Source organism: Sinocyclocheilus grahami, unplaced genomic scaffold (assembly GCF_001515645.1).
Source record: "Sinocyclocheilus grahami isolate Dianchi unplaced genomic scaffold, SAMN03320097.WGS_v1.1 scaffold17.1, whole genome shotgun sequence".
In the NCBI taxonomy this organism is placed as follows: Eukaryota; Metazoa; Chordata; class Actinopteri; order Cypriniformes; family Cyprinidae; genus Sinocyclocheilus; species Sinocyclocheilus grahami.
Window position 1 is genome coordinate 208,551 of NW_015505196.1, and position 15,670 is coordinate 224,220.

Here is a 15,670-nt window from a genome sequence, read left to right on the forward strand (position 1 = left end):
TATGTACAAGTCACTGGTGTTTGGTGATGAGTTTTTGACTCAAGGTCTGAATTTAAAGTCACACCAGAGGTGTTCATCTGGGATTAGGACTTGGCTTTTCTGCAGACCAGTCCAGTTCTTCCCCACTGACTCAATCACTCATTTTTAAAAACATTTTTTACCTTGCCTTACACACAGAGGCATTGTCATGTTAGAATAGAAAAGGGTCCTGTCCAAATTATTGGTATAAAATTAGAAGCACACAATTCCCTAGAATAGCATTATATGCTTAAACATTAAGATTTGTACTCGTGGATATTACTAAAGTAGTCAAACCTGCTCATTAGAGGGGGGTGTCCCAATACTTTTGGCAATATAGTGTACAAGCCAGCCTAGCTATTCAAAATCTTTGTCTGCAGTTGAATAAAATCGACCTATTACTTTTGCTATTGCTTTTGACCATTAGGTATCAGTAACATAATTAATTCAGAAACTTTTCTATGGACATAGGCTTTCTGTACCACACTATTCTGCTGATATGGAATGAGTTTGACTACTTAATCAGTTATATTAATAGAAATGCTTCACTGGGGCAAACAAAAAAATCCTAAAATAATAAATAGGATACCCCATTACACCAGCATTTCCAGCAGTATCCAACAGTTCTCAATCATGATGATCTTACTCAGCTAAATGTGACTGTTAGCTTAACAGCTGTATTACTTGTTTGCTAGCTACCTCTGCACATACAGCACACAATGTTAAAAATGTTCTACATTATGAACCTTAACCCAAAAACCTTTAGCTTCATACACTGTAGATTGTGACAAGCTCTTGTAATATACGGAGAACATTTTGAAAATGACATCTAATCAATATAATTTCTAATCTTTTTAAACCTAACTATTTTGTACCGTATCCATGAAATTCTCTAGCCGTAAAGGCTATCTCTCCCGGGTTTTCTGCAACCATGATGCACGCGCATCCTGAATGTTTACAAACCGATAATTGGTCTATACAGTAAACCTCTATGCACTACTTGTTTTTTTTTGGTTCCCTGTTTTTAAATTAATATTTAAATAATTTAACGACACATTTACATATTCACGGTCACATGACATGCAAGTTAGATCAAATATTTGATCTCTTTTATAAGTATTTTATTGTGATCAATTACATTATTATTATTATTATTTAGCTTATATGCGATTTGAACTGAGATATGACATTTAAACGTAAATTCAAACATTCAAACCCTTTTGCATTTAATATGTTAAATCCAGTATAGCATTTATTTTGGTGGGATATTGTTGAAATGCTGTTAACTTCTGTACACAAAAAGTGTTGGAAATTATGCAGATGTGAATGTAAAGAAAGTGAACCCAGCACACACTGCGTCCCCAAAACCCCCTGCAACTCTTTCATGAACCCCCAAGGGTTCATTTGGGAAGCCCTGCTTTAGGGGTCCCTCTATATATTGTGTTTTGAAGCTGATCTCAATTGCTCTGCAGTAACTGCACGTTCTGGTTACAGAACAGACTGTTGTTTAACACCACACCAATCAAGACCAGACATATTAACTTTTTCTCTAAGAATTCAGCAGCAGTCAACAGAGAGATTTAATGGATAGTTTACAAAATATAATGAAATAGATCTCTTTGATAAACTGAAAACTGAGTGGTCAGATGAGAGGTAAAGCTGAGTGGACCTACTTTGTCAGTAATGTTATCCAAACTTTGATTGATGTGTCTCAGGATATCTCCCACTTTAAAGACCGGACAGTACGGATGGTCCACCGGGTCGTAATGACAGCTCTGAATGTAAGACTTGTTTAGGCTTGAAGGGAAATTGCCTCTGTGAAGATAAGAGAGTGAGAAACAGGACATATGAAGCAATGACATAATTAAAAAAATGATATTATTATTGTTTTTATTATTCTGTCCGTTTGAACTTTCTTTGCTGCAAAGGGGGATATATTAATTAAATTAAAATACAAATTTTAATTGAATTATTGACAATCACATTTATCACATTTCATCTCAAATTAATCACATTTTTCACATTTCATTAGAAAATTAAGATCATTGCAAGAGATTAAATTTATGTGGCAGATGAACACCAGCACTATTTCCACATCAGTGAACATTTTTGCATAATTAATAGTGATAAATTCTTAGATTGCACTGACAGGCCTAATTTAAATGAGATTAATTTCAGAAAGAAATGGCATCTCACAACAGTATGTTTTTTTGATTGATGAAACTCACCTAGTGACGTTAAATTTAGGGAAGCGAATGCTGTTCTTGATGAAGATGGTGAAGTTCTCCACCTCTTTCATTGAGTTTCTAAGAGCGAGCAGATTAATTAATGCATCTCACATGTGCTTAATCCAATCCATTTTGGATTACGAGATAACTCCCCTGTGTACAATATCTGAATTACAAATCTAAAAAGCTCCACTTCATGCATGTGTTTCTTACTCTGTAACGTTGTCATCCTCTGCAGGGCACCAGCCTTGAATTTCACACCATCCTGTTGTGCCACTAGTATCGTTCAAGCATGTGCCCGTTATAATACCTGAGATAAAGGAGACATGCATCTGAAGCAATCTAGAAAGTATTAGCATGCTTCAATCACTACTATATAATTATGCATTGAAGTATAATGAGTATTAGTAGTACTGATCTCAGAAAAGACAATGAACTCACCATTTCCTAAATTTGAGTCCAGTTTTGCCATGCAGTCATCATCAGTAGTGCATTTAAACTTATGATCAGTCTGACAGACAAGAGAAGAGTAGAGAGAGTGCATGTGTTAAAGTACATAAGAGAGCATATTTAAAGTATATAAAGTCAGCTGAGGTTTGTGTGTCACCTCAGGGCATCGTCCTTGAGTCTGATTGGCTGTGATGACCATGCTGGTGATGATAGAGAAGGAGGAACCACCCTGAAAAAATGTGCAGAAATGTTCACCCAAGACTTCACAGAGAGCAGGATTATGAAATGCATAGTTTCATATTTCAGCATTAAAATGGACATTTGCTGACCTGCGAGGGAACTACATAGTCTGCCACGTCATTCACACGGTTGTTAAATTTGCCCAAGCCCTTCACTTTGGTCATGACCGCAGACTCGATTCCCGTGTCCCGGAGCTGATGTCCTTTTTCATGCATAAACACCCAGCTGAATATACAAACACGCACACAAACAAATAAATGATTGAACGTTCATTATGAAGGACATTCATTAAAAAAAATACTAAATAAAAAGATCATCTAAATGGATAATATGAAGGCTAATATCAATTACTCCCATAGTTTTTCCCTTAATCAATAAATAAATACTTAAAATTACTCAGATAATACATCGGACACACACACAGACACACACACATATATGTATGCATTATTATGTATGTATATGCAAATCAGTAAGTAATTTATGTAAATCATCAAAAATGTATCGACTACAATTTTATAGATAGATAGATAGATAGATAGATAGAAGTCCCAAATTGTTTTTTTATATCATTATTTAAAACATTTACATTCATCATCAAAGGAAATAATCAACGCTTACCCGATGAAATAAAGAATAATTAACAGCTGGGTGACACGGTTGATGATTCCAACAGACCAGCTCTTCACCACAACCGATTTGGCTGTTTCATAGACGAAGAAGTCAGCGAAGAAGTGCAGGACTCTGTGAGCCATAGTAGAAGTGTGTAATATTAACAAGTGTAAGCTAGAGAAACTCTTGAGCTGAGATCCGGTGCAGGATAAACCAGTGTGTTCCTCACTACTGTTCGTCTGCTAAATGAGGGATCTTATTTTACTTGATGTATTAAAAAAAAAAAGAAAGAAAAAAAATGTCAACCACATTTTCCCTCCCCTTTTCGTGTTCATGCCTCTCCTCTCTGTGGCCCCCAGGGGCCTTGACTGTCCATTTCCCTAATAGCCTGCTCATTTGCTAATCTCTTTCCAGCTTTATTTTAGGGAAATCTCTCTCTTTTTTAACAAACCAAACCTTTTATACATATAAACACATTACTATGTCTAATTATAACAGTTGATTTGTGAAAGTGCCTTAGACTTACAAAAGGGCATGCATATTGTCTTTTACTTTAAATAAAGCATGCATTCATTGTATTCTTTATTGTAACTGCATTTTGTTGCATTTTGTCTTTTGTTTGACATTTTCATCACACATACAAAGTCACAATATGCATTGTCATTGTTGTTTTCATTAGAATCACAGTCTTCACAGTTTCACAAGTAAATGGTTAATTTTTACAAACTTCAAACTGATCACCCTTGTGGCATTGCTATCTAGTCAACCATTCAAAACCTGCTATTGTTTAGGATTGTATATGTTTCCATTGAAATAGAAATATTTATAATAGCTATGTTTCCATCCAAAGTTACGAATTAAACGTATGCGCAAAATTGGAATATCGCATAAAACATTTGCAAATAAAGCACGTTTCCATCCAGTGAGTTGAAGAGAACAATATCGTCACTTCCTGATTAACTTTCGCTAAATATCACGAAGAAAAACTAGCATTTCAGATGCTGTGCAATGAGACTGGTCCATTGGTTGGTCCAGTTTTATGTTGTCCCATCACAAAATCTCATCTTTTTTGATGCCCATTAAGGAATTTATTTGGTAAAATGTTTCCATCGTAGTTTATGCGCATGTTTTCTTACTGGATAAGAAATTTATCCTACTTAGTTGATCGCATAAGTTTTTTATTCGCATTTCTAGAATTTATGCGTATCTAGGCATTTCCATCCAGCGTTCTTTATGCGATATCCCAAAATGCACTTAAAAATTGGTAGATGGAAACATAGCTACTGTTTTCAGGGCTGGATTCACAGTATGGGCAAGGGGCACCATGCAACTGATACAAGCAATGTATTCTCCTTTAGAGACAATTTAAAGCAAAGATTATTGTTACATTCAATGCTTCAGTCACAGAAAACTCAACAGAATAATCTTCTTTGTATTTTGTAATTGCAACAAAACATAATAAGATTATGCAATACATAATAAGATAACACAAGATAGAAATCATCCTTAGAGGTGCTGAATGAAGCAAGTTACAGTATAGAGACAATTTGGTAACACTTTACTTGAAGGGGTGTGCATAAGACTGACATGATACCTTCATAATCATGACATGACACATGTCATGAATATGAAGGAGGTTTTATGCATGTTTATGACAACTGTCATTAAGTGTCATTCGCTCAGTTATGTCATTTTTAATGCAAATATGACATTATTTGACCTAACCCTACCACTACCCTTACCCCTAACCATAGCCCATAGCAAAGACATCTCAAACAATGTCATCTTTGCATTATAAATTACATAACTGAGTGAATGACACTTAATGACAGTTGTCATAAACATGCATAAAAAAACCTTCATATTCATGACATGTGTCATGTCATGATTATGTAGGTGTCATGTCATGATTATGAAGGTGTCATGTCAGTCTTATGCACACCCCTTCAAGTAAAGTGTAACCAAATGTTCTCAATGAAAGGTGTATTTAAGCCATTTTATCTATGACTTGATACTATACTATACTTTTTTAATAAATTGATTTTGGATGAAAACATAGCATCATGTCAGTGACCCTTAAATTGTAATTTATTCGTTTATTAAATTTTTCCTTCCCATTCCATTGATTTAAACTTCAGCATTCTTCTTGTTTGACGCGAGTTCTCCTGAATGTTCACGGTTCACTGAAGCAATTCTCTGGATGATCTTTTGTTCCGTCTGTGTCGTTGTACCCACGTAAGCTGATCCGTGTGACAGGTTAGCCGGGGCTCTCTCCTGCCAGTAAACATACATGCACACACTATCTGTGTAATATGAGCTTCAAATGCTTTGTTTTGAAGCGGCGGCTAGAATCTAAGAGGCCGCTGTGTTGGTTAAACCATAATAGAGGAGCAAAGCTAATGTTGTTAATTGTAGGACCTGTCCTGTCACACTCCCATCTGTTGTGTTTTACCTCTTATCATTTAATTTTGAGTCTATATTGCAGTTAGAATGTTAGCAGAGGGAAAAGTTCAGCCTGAGACTGTTGAGCTTTCCAAACTTAATATGGGTGACATGATGCTCGGATGGTATTCACTGGGAAATTTAGGTTGCGTCACACAATTAGGTCTATCATGCTGATCAGTTGTTGAGTGTCATGTTGTGTGTGTGTGTTTGGTTTGGCATGGCGGGGCTGTTGCCTCTTGTGTTGCCGTGCGGTGGGGTGATATCCAGAGGGCCAGAGCTTGGCTGTCTAACAAAGAGAACCCTGTGGATGGAAAAACAGCTGAGAGGGGGTAAAGTATGGCATTGTTAATCCCCTCCAAACCTGATGGTAAAAAATAAACAACAACACAGATTGAGATTCCTGGCAGTCTGGTGGTTTAATGACAGAAGCCTGTGATCTTTTCCTCAGGGTTAATTTCCTAATCTTGTTTAAGACAGAGTGGTCTGTTTAAGTTTAAATTGTCATGAAACCCCCCTGTTACAGCACTGGTCTTTCACACCTTGGATCTGAAAAAGACTCCAGAAATGGGCGTGTAAAACTGTCGAAAGTGGGAGTGTAGAGGGTGGGAAGAGGGGAGAAAACAACCAATAAAACAGACCTACAACACACTCATGATACAGAAAAATGAATATTAAAATATCTTTAAAACAGAAAGAATAAAGGCAGTTACTTTCTGTTTACTCTATTTTGGATTTTTCCGGAATCTGTCGTGTCATCGCGCTCATGATCAGACGAGCAGATAATGACTCATGATTTGATGTGTCATTAAACCCATCGCGGCGTTCCACGCAGAAACATGCGCTCCCCACGTGTTGTCATATTAAATATTGTTACGGTCATGTTTGGAAATGAACTGACAGTATGGTAGCTCTTTCATGAGATTTGAATTTTCCGCTGTAAGACTACCTCATGCATAATACAGAGCAGTGATTGGATCATAAGAGTTCATTCTCATGAATAATACTGAAAAAAGCTCAGAAAACTGATGACGCAGATGTGTACTCTCCAGCCACGGCAGCCAATCACCACTCCAGATTAACACATATACGTCACTTTTCGTGACGTAGGCTCAAAATTGCTTTTTGAACCAGAAGAACAATATTGCTTCAAAAAATTAAAAAAATAACCACTTTTACCTTAATAATAGACATAACGAGTGCTAAAGTTGTTTTTACTGATGTGCAACCTGTTCATATATGTTAACATAAAATGTGTTTTAGGGTTTCATGACACTTTTAAGGGCAAATCTAAGAAAACCTTTTTCTTCCCCTATTTGGAACTTCGTTTGGTAACATATTTGCTGTATTTAGGTCTTATGTTGAATATCTGCTAAGGTTGTGCACAAGTAACCAACTAATCAAGTACTCATTCTGCACCAACTAATTGTTTAAATTACTAGTTAAAACACTATTCAAATAATCTTGTTTCTGTTCTTTACACCATGACAATAACCATTCATTTAAAGCAAATAGTGTTTTGGAATAGTGTTTTGGAAATAATTAAATGTACTCTCACTATGTGATGCCATTTGTTTTGAATATTTTCTTTTTATATTATGAATATATTATAGGCTACATATTAAAAAAAAATAGTCTTGATATTTTGTAAATGTTTTTATCTTATGTGAGCTTGTTGAAATTTAATATATGTGAAATATACAAAATATGAATATCACATGCATGTCATACTCATTATTTTTAACTAGTTGTTGGTAACACTTTAGAGTAGGGAACACTTATTCACTATTAACTATGACTTTTCCCTCAATAAATTAATTTGCTGCTTATTAATAGTTAGTAAGTTAGTTGTTAAGTTTAGGTATTGGGTAGGGTTAGGAATGTAGAATAAGGTCATGTAGAATAAGGCATTAATATGTGCTTAATTTGTACTAATAAATGGCTAATATTCTTGTAATATTCATGCTAATAAGCAACTAGTTAAGAGACCCTAAAATAAAGTATTACCGTATTTAATGAGGCAAAGGTCATAGTTAATAGTTAGTTAATAATGAGAATTGGTACTTAAAATAAAGTGTGATCATAATGAATATTAATAATAACTTTCTGGTCGACCATTATGCCATACAGCATTATTTATCCAGTTTCTTTCCATCTTTTTGTAAATGGATGTTTTTTCCCTCCATCTGGTGAATTTATTATTTCATTCTTATGATGCTTTTCATTTTCACGTTGCCCTCTTTCATTTTGTTCCCACCCTGTTTTACATCCACCCATCTGATAGATTCATGAAGGCTAGTTTTCTAAGAGTTGAACTGCTGCCCCCTTCACTTTGTCACAATCCGTGACATTTTGAACTCTGCTTTTTATACAAAACCAGCATTTCCATTTTCCCTCTCTTTTAAATGGGAGAAAGCATGCATAATCAAGCTGTCATTGTCAGTTACCTCTTTTAGCATGAGTGCTTCGCAGGCTTTTGGGTGGTGTTAAATTAAAGTCAGTCTGCAGAGGGTTTAGCCAGTATCTCCAAACAGAGTTTTGAGTGGAGTTTTGCCAGAGTGAGCCCACAATGTCCACTGCATTTGGCTGGATCAATAGGATCAGATGTCACAAACACCTGCAATGACTTTTTTTTTTGTAGGGCTGAAACATCTCACAATGCTTTTCCTACAGTTAGTCAGTGTTAACTTGGTATGGCTCTCATGTAATAATATTACATAACAGCATGAATATTCCAGAGAGGTCAGTCTGATGAACTTTTCGTAGGCTGTGAACATGTTCAGTCTAAACTCCATCCAATAGATTTGTATGATACATGTGGAGATATGAGGACCACTTGTATAAAAAAAAGAGTGGGAGAAATTGCAATGGTCAGTATGGCTGTAAAAATGGAAGTCTTGGAAGTTAATATAGCCTTTTTGATTTACAATCATCATGTCTGAGCAGACAATTTTATCCGAAACTTTGTCAAGATGGCCATCAATGGAACTGACTTGTCTCAATGGTACATATTAGCACAATTGATCAAGAGAATCATTCAATAAGTGGCTTCTTCATTAGTCATGTGACTCTTTTAAATGTGTTGTAGTACATGAATCAAATGATTCTTCTCTCTCCTTTTAGGCATGGAAGAAGCGATGGTTTGTTCTGCGCAGTGGGAGGCTGACAGGAGACCCAGATGTGCTGGAGTATTACAAGAATGACCATGCCAAGAAGCCCATCCGCGTAATCGATCTGAACCTGTGCGAGCAGGTGGACGCCGGTCTCACATTCAACAAGAAGGACCTGGAGCACAGCTTCATCTTTGACATCAAGACTATCGACCGGATCTTTTACCTGGTGGCAGACACTGAAGAGGAGATGAACAAGTGGGTGCGCTGCATCTGTGATATCTGTGGCTTCAACCCCACCGATACGGAAGGTAAATTGTGTCGCATGCAAATACACACCTAGGAATTTAATGATTATGATTTCAGACCGTTTCAGTTTAGCCTGTTTTTGCACTTCCTGTTTTTCCCTGCTTGAGAATTTCTGTCCAGTGAATGGATGACCTTAGCACACGTGTCGTTTTGTTTACGATTTCTGGTTCACTTGCAAAAAAGGACAGTGTGAAAGCGAACCGCACCAAAAAAAAATTATAACTCAACATTGTATTTGGTCCGGACTTTCCTTGTGCGAATTAGGGCTGTTAAAAAAAAAATTTGAATTTCGAAAAATCCACATTCGAATGCAAAAATGTTGCATTCAAATTTTAGGTGTGCGTTAAGGAGGCAGCCTTATCAGTGGCGCACGAGATGCGATGATGATGTAAGTGTCGTTGCATTATAATGTTTTTGTTAGCCTATCCAGTTGAAGCCACTAGATGCGGTGCTGCTGCGTTGTTCATTCAAAATATTGTGGAAAAAGAGAACATCAGTGCAGAGAAGATCTTGTTTACATCAAAACTGAAACCAAGTAGTTCACACAGAATGCATATTTCGCGCATTTTCTAGAGGGACATCATCACCGTTGCACTCGCATCTCGCACAAAGGAGCCGCATGTTTAGAAAGCCATGTAAAATTAATGCAAGTTCAACTTTGAAAAAAGCATATATCAAGACTTTATAGCGGGTTTTTTCCCATCCCGCTGCATCTCATGTTTTTAAATGAAAAATGTGCTCTCTGTGATTGGCTTTCCGCCCTTTATATTAAACTATGCATACATACATACATACATGATGCTGTTCTTTTTATAGTTGTTTAAGCAACTTAATTAATTATAATTGGTTTATAAACATTATTTTAAACATTATGCACTTTTTTCACAGATAGTCGTTATCTTGTGCTTTGAATAAACGTGCATTAGTACATCTTTGCTCGGTGCGCCCTCATGGCCTCAAAAGAGAAGCCAAAAGCTATTCTTCCCCCTAACTGATATTATGCATTTTAAATTCGAATATAATTCAAATTTTGATCATATTTAAGTACAAAATTCGAATTTAGTTTTTCAGCCATTTTGACAGCCCTAGTGTGAATACACCCTAAGTATTTTATTGACAAATCTATGGTTTGGATTCTTGCACTCCCAGGCCCTGCAGGCATAATGGTCATTCACTGAATTGCAGATACTAGATCGAAGTGCCAAAGCCCAAAGTGCCCCCCTATGACTGACTAATTGTGGCACCACAGGGGTCTCCATCAGCTCAGCAGTATTGATCTTAGATGCTGTCGGCTCACTGTGGCCTTCTTTAAAAGTGATGTGAAGTCCTAAAAACGTGTGAATTCTGTTGTGGTAAATGATGCTCATGTTGGTTTCTAATGAGGAAGTGCTTATGTTTAAGCTATGGCTTTGGAAAACGCTTGTGGTTGTACATCTGGCCTTCACCGTTTTGTGAACTTTTGCTACCTTATTGCAAAGATACAGTTGAGAAAAGACAGGAAATATATGAGAGAAGGGGTGTAACAGTGCACAAACATTGAGGGGGAAATCCAAAGAAAAGTTTCTTTTTTGTTTTGTTTTATTGAACACTGTTTTAGTGAGTTTGACTTGTAAGTGAGCTGTTATAATTAAGATGTTGTAAGATATTTGAAGTGCTTCCACTTTTGGATGCAAAACATTAGCAAAATTTATATTTTAGTCAGAATTATTGCCCTTCCATTCTATTTTGTTCCATATGTTTGATGCATAATTTAGGAGATTTGCTTTATTTCAGGATAAGCCATTATGCAAAATGGAAATGCGTTTATTATATATAATAGTTATAATAGTTTTATTTCTTTTTATCTATCTAGTCTATTTAATGGCTCTACAGTGCAGATGACTGTGTTGGCCTGCTTTTACCTCCTTTTATATGCAAGTCAACAAAATGTGTTTGCTACTACGTTTAAATTTAGGCATAATTTTTTTTATATTAATTTGGCCATGCATGCTTTGTTTGGTAACCTGCTGCGAGCATCCAGGCAAGTAACTGAATATTCATGAACTACTTCTCAACTTGACAACTAATTAGTTAAAAAGTTAAGCCTTCTGTGAGAACATCACGTAATAATTAATATTCATGATCAATGCCTCTGCAGTAATTGGCTAAAGGTCTAAGACCACAATAATACATGAAGTTTGATGAGTACTACTACTGAATTTGGTATTGTGACACCTCAAATGTTGAATTGTCACATTGTCATTCACTTTTTTGCTGAATTGATAATGCATTATATCAAAAAAGGACCAAACAGTTTTAAACTGTCAATTTTGTCTATTTTGATACACATAGAAGCCTGCCATTATTAGCCACCAGCACTAAACAGGGTACTGAGAATGCAAATATGTTGGGGGGGATTTTCCAGGTCTTGGATGATTCAGCAGCAAGCTTGACAAACAAGAGCGGGGAGGGGAGAAGAATGAGGGAAGGAGGAAAACGGGGAAAAAAAGTGAAGAGACCGAAAGAGACAAAGTGGCCCTGACAGCCTTGAGCTGCATGCACTTAGAAAGAGTCAAATGCACCCAGTGAGTGAGTGGGTGTGTGTGGGTGTCAATGTGTGTGCGCACAAGTGATGTGTTTGTGTGCATTTTACTGAATAACTCAAAGCAGAGTTTGAAGAGAGACTTGTACAAAACCATGCACAACCACCCCGTTAGCCGCACTCCACTGACCTTGAGAGTAGGCTGTTCAAAGAGAGATGGAAATAAAAATAAAAAAGTCAGAGATAAAGAAAAGCTCTTTTAAAAGAACATAGACAAAAATCTTTACAAGCTATCCTTGATGCCACATAAAAACCGAGACTCCGTTTTGGATTAGTGGCACTTTCATTAGCGTCTTGTGTTCAGGGTTCCTCTCTACACAGTTCTACACTTTCACACAGCCGGTGTAGGATGGCGGCCTTAACCTTGATCAGTCCCATTACAAAAACCAATATTTATCTCTCCCTCAAAGTAACATGGTCATTGCTGCTCTCGATTAGAATCTTATCCTCAAAATATATCTGGATAATTGAACATAATTTCAATCAATTTATTGTAAAATGCTGTAAAATGCTTTAAGACCCAAGGAAATCGAAGGAGTTTTGTTGTTTTTAGCCCATATATATTAGCTTTAAAGCTAACCTTTGTTAGTGTACTCCTAAATACTGCCAAAATTAGCCTTGAGAAGATGAAATTGACAATATTCCTCTTTTGAGAACATAAAAATATTCACAAGCCATCTTGTGCTCTCAATGATTTTGTCCAATCAGCTGGTTCTTCTCTCAGTAACACCTGTAGCCGATTAGCAAGAAGCATATCATCACATGAATTGTGATTTAGCTTAAACCTATTGTTTTGTGTGTGTGTGTGCGTGTGTGTGTGTGTGTGTGTGTGTGTGTGTGTGTGTGTGTGTGTGTGTGTGTGTTTAAAGACGTGGTTAAATCCTCGTAGGAAGTAATTAAAAGTCTTAGTTACAACGTCAGGTGTGTTCAAGTCATTTGTTGGTGGAAGGCATTGATCTGTTAAAAATACATTTTAAAACTTGGGCAAAATTGTGAATAAAGAATGTGTTCTTGCTTTGTTTTTATTCAGGTTTTATACATTTAGTTGACGTATGTCATAATCAAAATCTTGCCAAAATGATTTGAATGCACCCTTTAATATGTCACACATTAACATTAACGTTTCAATAGGAAGTATGTCAACATAGGAAGGAAAACTGCCTTCGTCAAACAATTGCATGGGGTCTTTGAACACTTTTGGTTGCATACAGTATCTAGCCTGCTGTCGCCGACTTTTAGCTTTAAAAAAAACAATGGAAAAACGTGTTTGTAATAATGCACTTACATTGGAGGTGTATTTGGAAAATGTACATAATTGCAGTGAGACCAGTCTTTAAATCAAGCAGGTCATAGTACTAAGAGCTATGATTTAAGAAGATGGATTAGATAGATAGATAGATAGATAGATAGATAGATAGATAGATAGATAGATAGATTAGATAGATTTTGCAACCACACATTGTTAATAATATTTAGTATACTGTAGAAATGTGCTTAATATTAGTATTTTGATTTCTTATTTAAAAGCCCAATATATTTTGCAACCACACGTTGTATATTCTCAATTTCATTTGATCAATTCACACTCCTTTTTCCCCCCCATTTCTCTTATCTTACCAGAAGTCAGCCTGCGGAGAGGCTTTCACAATACTAATTTGTTTTGTACAGGGATGGTTTCAGTAAAAGCTTTTGGTTAAACAATGCTGCCCTGAGCTTGATCTGATCTTAAGTGTATCTTAAAGCTTTTGATCTCATAAAATGTGAAACTCTCTCCTATCTTCTTCTTTCTACAGACTCCGCAAAGATCTCTCACCAAGTAAATGTGCCAGGGGGTCTGGTGGTGGATATGGCCCCTAGTGTAGGGCCAGGAGGAGCCTTTGGGGCTTCTGCACTGGCCAACCTGCCTCCTCCCTACCAGCCTGTCAGCATCAGACCCTTGGGGTCCTCCTCCAGTCTGGATGAGCCTCAGGACTACCTTTGGCTGCTCAACTGTGAGAGCAAGAAACCTGAGCCTAACAGGTAAGACACAACGTCTGGGGTATGTGTACATTGGCTATTTTAGTGCGTGGCTCATCCAATAATTTGTAATGTAGGCCTGCTACTGTTTTGAGTCTGTTGTTTTTAAATCAGCTGTTATATAATGTGAATACCGCCCACTCCTGCTAAGACGCTTCAGGACATTCAGGTGCTATGGGTGAAGACATGGATATATGGGGCTCATTGTATGTATTTTTGTGTGTGGTGTAGTCCAGTGGTTCCTCTTGCTCTAGGAGAGGAGGAGCAGGAATACCTGCTTCTGGAGGAGTGTGAGAGCAGGAGTGCTCCTCCTGACTGTCAGTGAGTGAAAAGCATCAGTGTGAAGAATACAATACTAAACAACACACACACAACTGCCAAATACTGTTATTTTTACCTGAAAATCTGCACACTTATTATAACAACTTACTAAAATATTTATTCTACTCAGATTTGACTAAAATGGGTTGGTATGTTTTCTTGCCTTCAGTGCTTAAAGGGTTACTCCACCCCAAATTGAAGATTTTGTCATTAATCACTTACCCCCATGTCGTTCCAAACCCGCAAAAGCTTAGTTCGTCTTCGGAACACAATTTAAGATATTTTGGATGAAAACCGGGAGGCTTGTGACTGTCCCATTGACTGCCAAGTAAATTACACTGACAAGGTCCAGAAAAGTAGGAAAAGCATCGTCAGAATAGTCCATCTGCCATCAGTGGTTCAATCTGAATTTTATGAAGCGACGAGAATACTTTTTGTACAATTCGTCTCCTCTGTGTCTTTCCGCATCACCGTAGCGCCATTTTGGAGAATATCCACTGAACGCAAGCAGCGTACGCTCTTCTGTGTCAGCCGTGACACACAGATGCGCTGTTTTCGTTCAAATCAAAGCGTAAATACACGTAGAAAACGTATCCTTGTGTCACTGACATTGATTAATGACAAAATTTTCATTTTGGGTGGAGTATCCCTTTAAAAGAGTGTGTATGCATAGTTTGAACCAGGACTTGTGTAAAATATGACGTGCGTGGTTGTGTTTGGCACTAACCTTGCCTGTTCTAGTTGTATAGCGGGAAGCTTATTACAGAGCTTTCAGGAATACTTGATAATGTTTGGTTATTCATTGCCTACTATGGTCAAATATTGTGTAATGATGTTACACTTTATTTGACCGTAGTCCCTGGCAACCAGTCTGCCGAACTCTACTAGTTTAATGTCCCCATTAAACTAGTAGTGTGTTGTCTCTTTGTTCTATCAAATCAATATTTTATGTCCTTTTATTTATAAAGGTGTAATCAGTAGTTAGCATAGTTATCATCGCTGTTCTTCATGTACTTTAATGTACAATCACGTATTGCAAAAGTTTTATGTATGTTACTCTGATGCTAGTGATGGTTTTTAACTTTGCACCAAACCTCTGAATGCATCTTTAATTGCCAAGTTGCTGTGTAGTAAGTGATAATAAGATGATATAGTTGGCTGGTCAATATTGCAAAATAAACCACTTCAGGATTCAGTTATTATGCAGTAATGACTGACTGACATTATCTCTTGCCAGTTAATTAAAAATACAAAGACTATTTCATATTGCGATTTTCATAATGACATAAAGTAGCATGGTATGTGTTTGAAGGGGTGTTTTTGTCTTTGTATTGATGTGGAGC

General features: G+C 36.8%; 1 protein-coding gene across 4 annotated transcripts in view; it reads left to right on the forward strand.

Annotated features, from left to right (window-relative positions):
* The window catches only part of gab1 (GRB2-associated binding protein 1), a 112,589-nt gene that overhangs the window by 76,043 nt on the left and 20,876 nt on the right, over nt 1–15,670 (forward strand). For 2 of the 4 annotated variants that reach the window (XM_016231858.1, XM_016231865.1), the window contains exons 3-5: nt 9,114–9,411; nt 13,784–14,009; nt 14,238–14,327. In XM_016231858.1, coding sequence (XP_016087344.1) covers nt 9,114–9,411; nt 13,784–14,009; nt 14,238–14,327 — 614 coding nt within the window. The remainder of the gene's footprint in view (nt 1–9,113; nt 9,412–13,783; nt 14,010–14,237; nt 14,328–15,670) is intronic. The other 2 variants (XM_016231868.1, XM_016231875.1) reach the window with 1 other exon arrangement.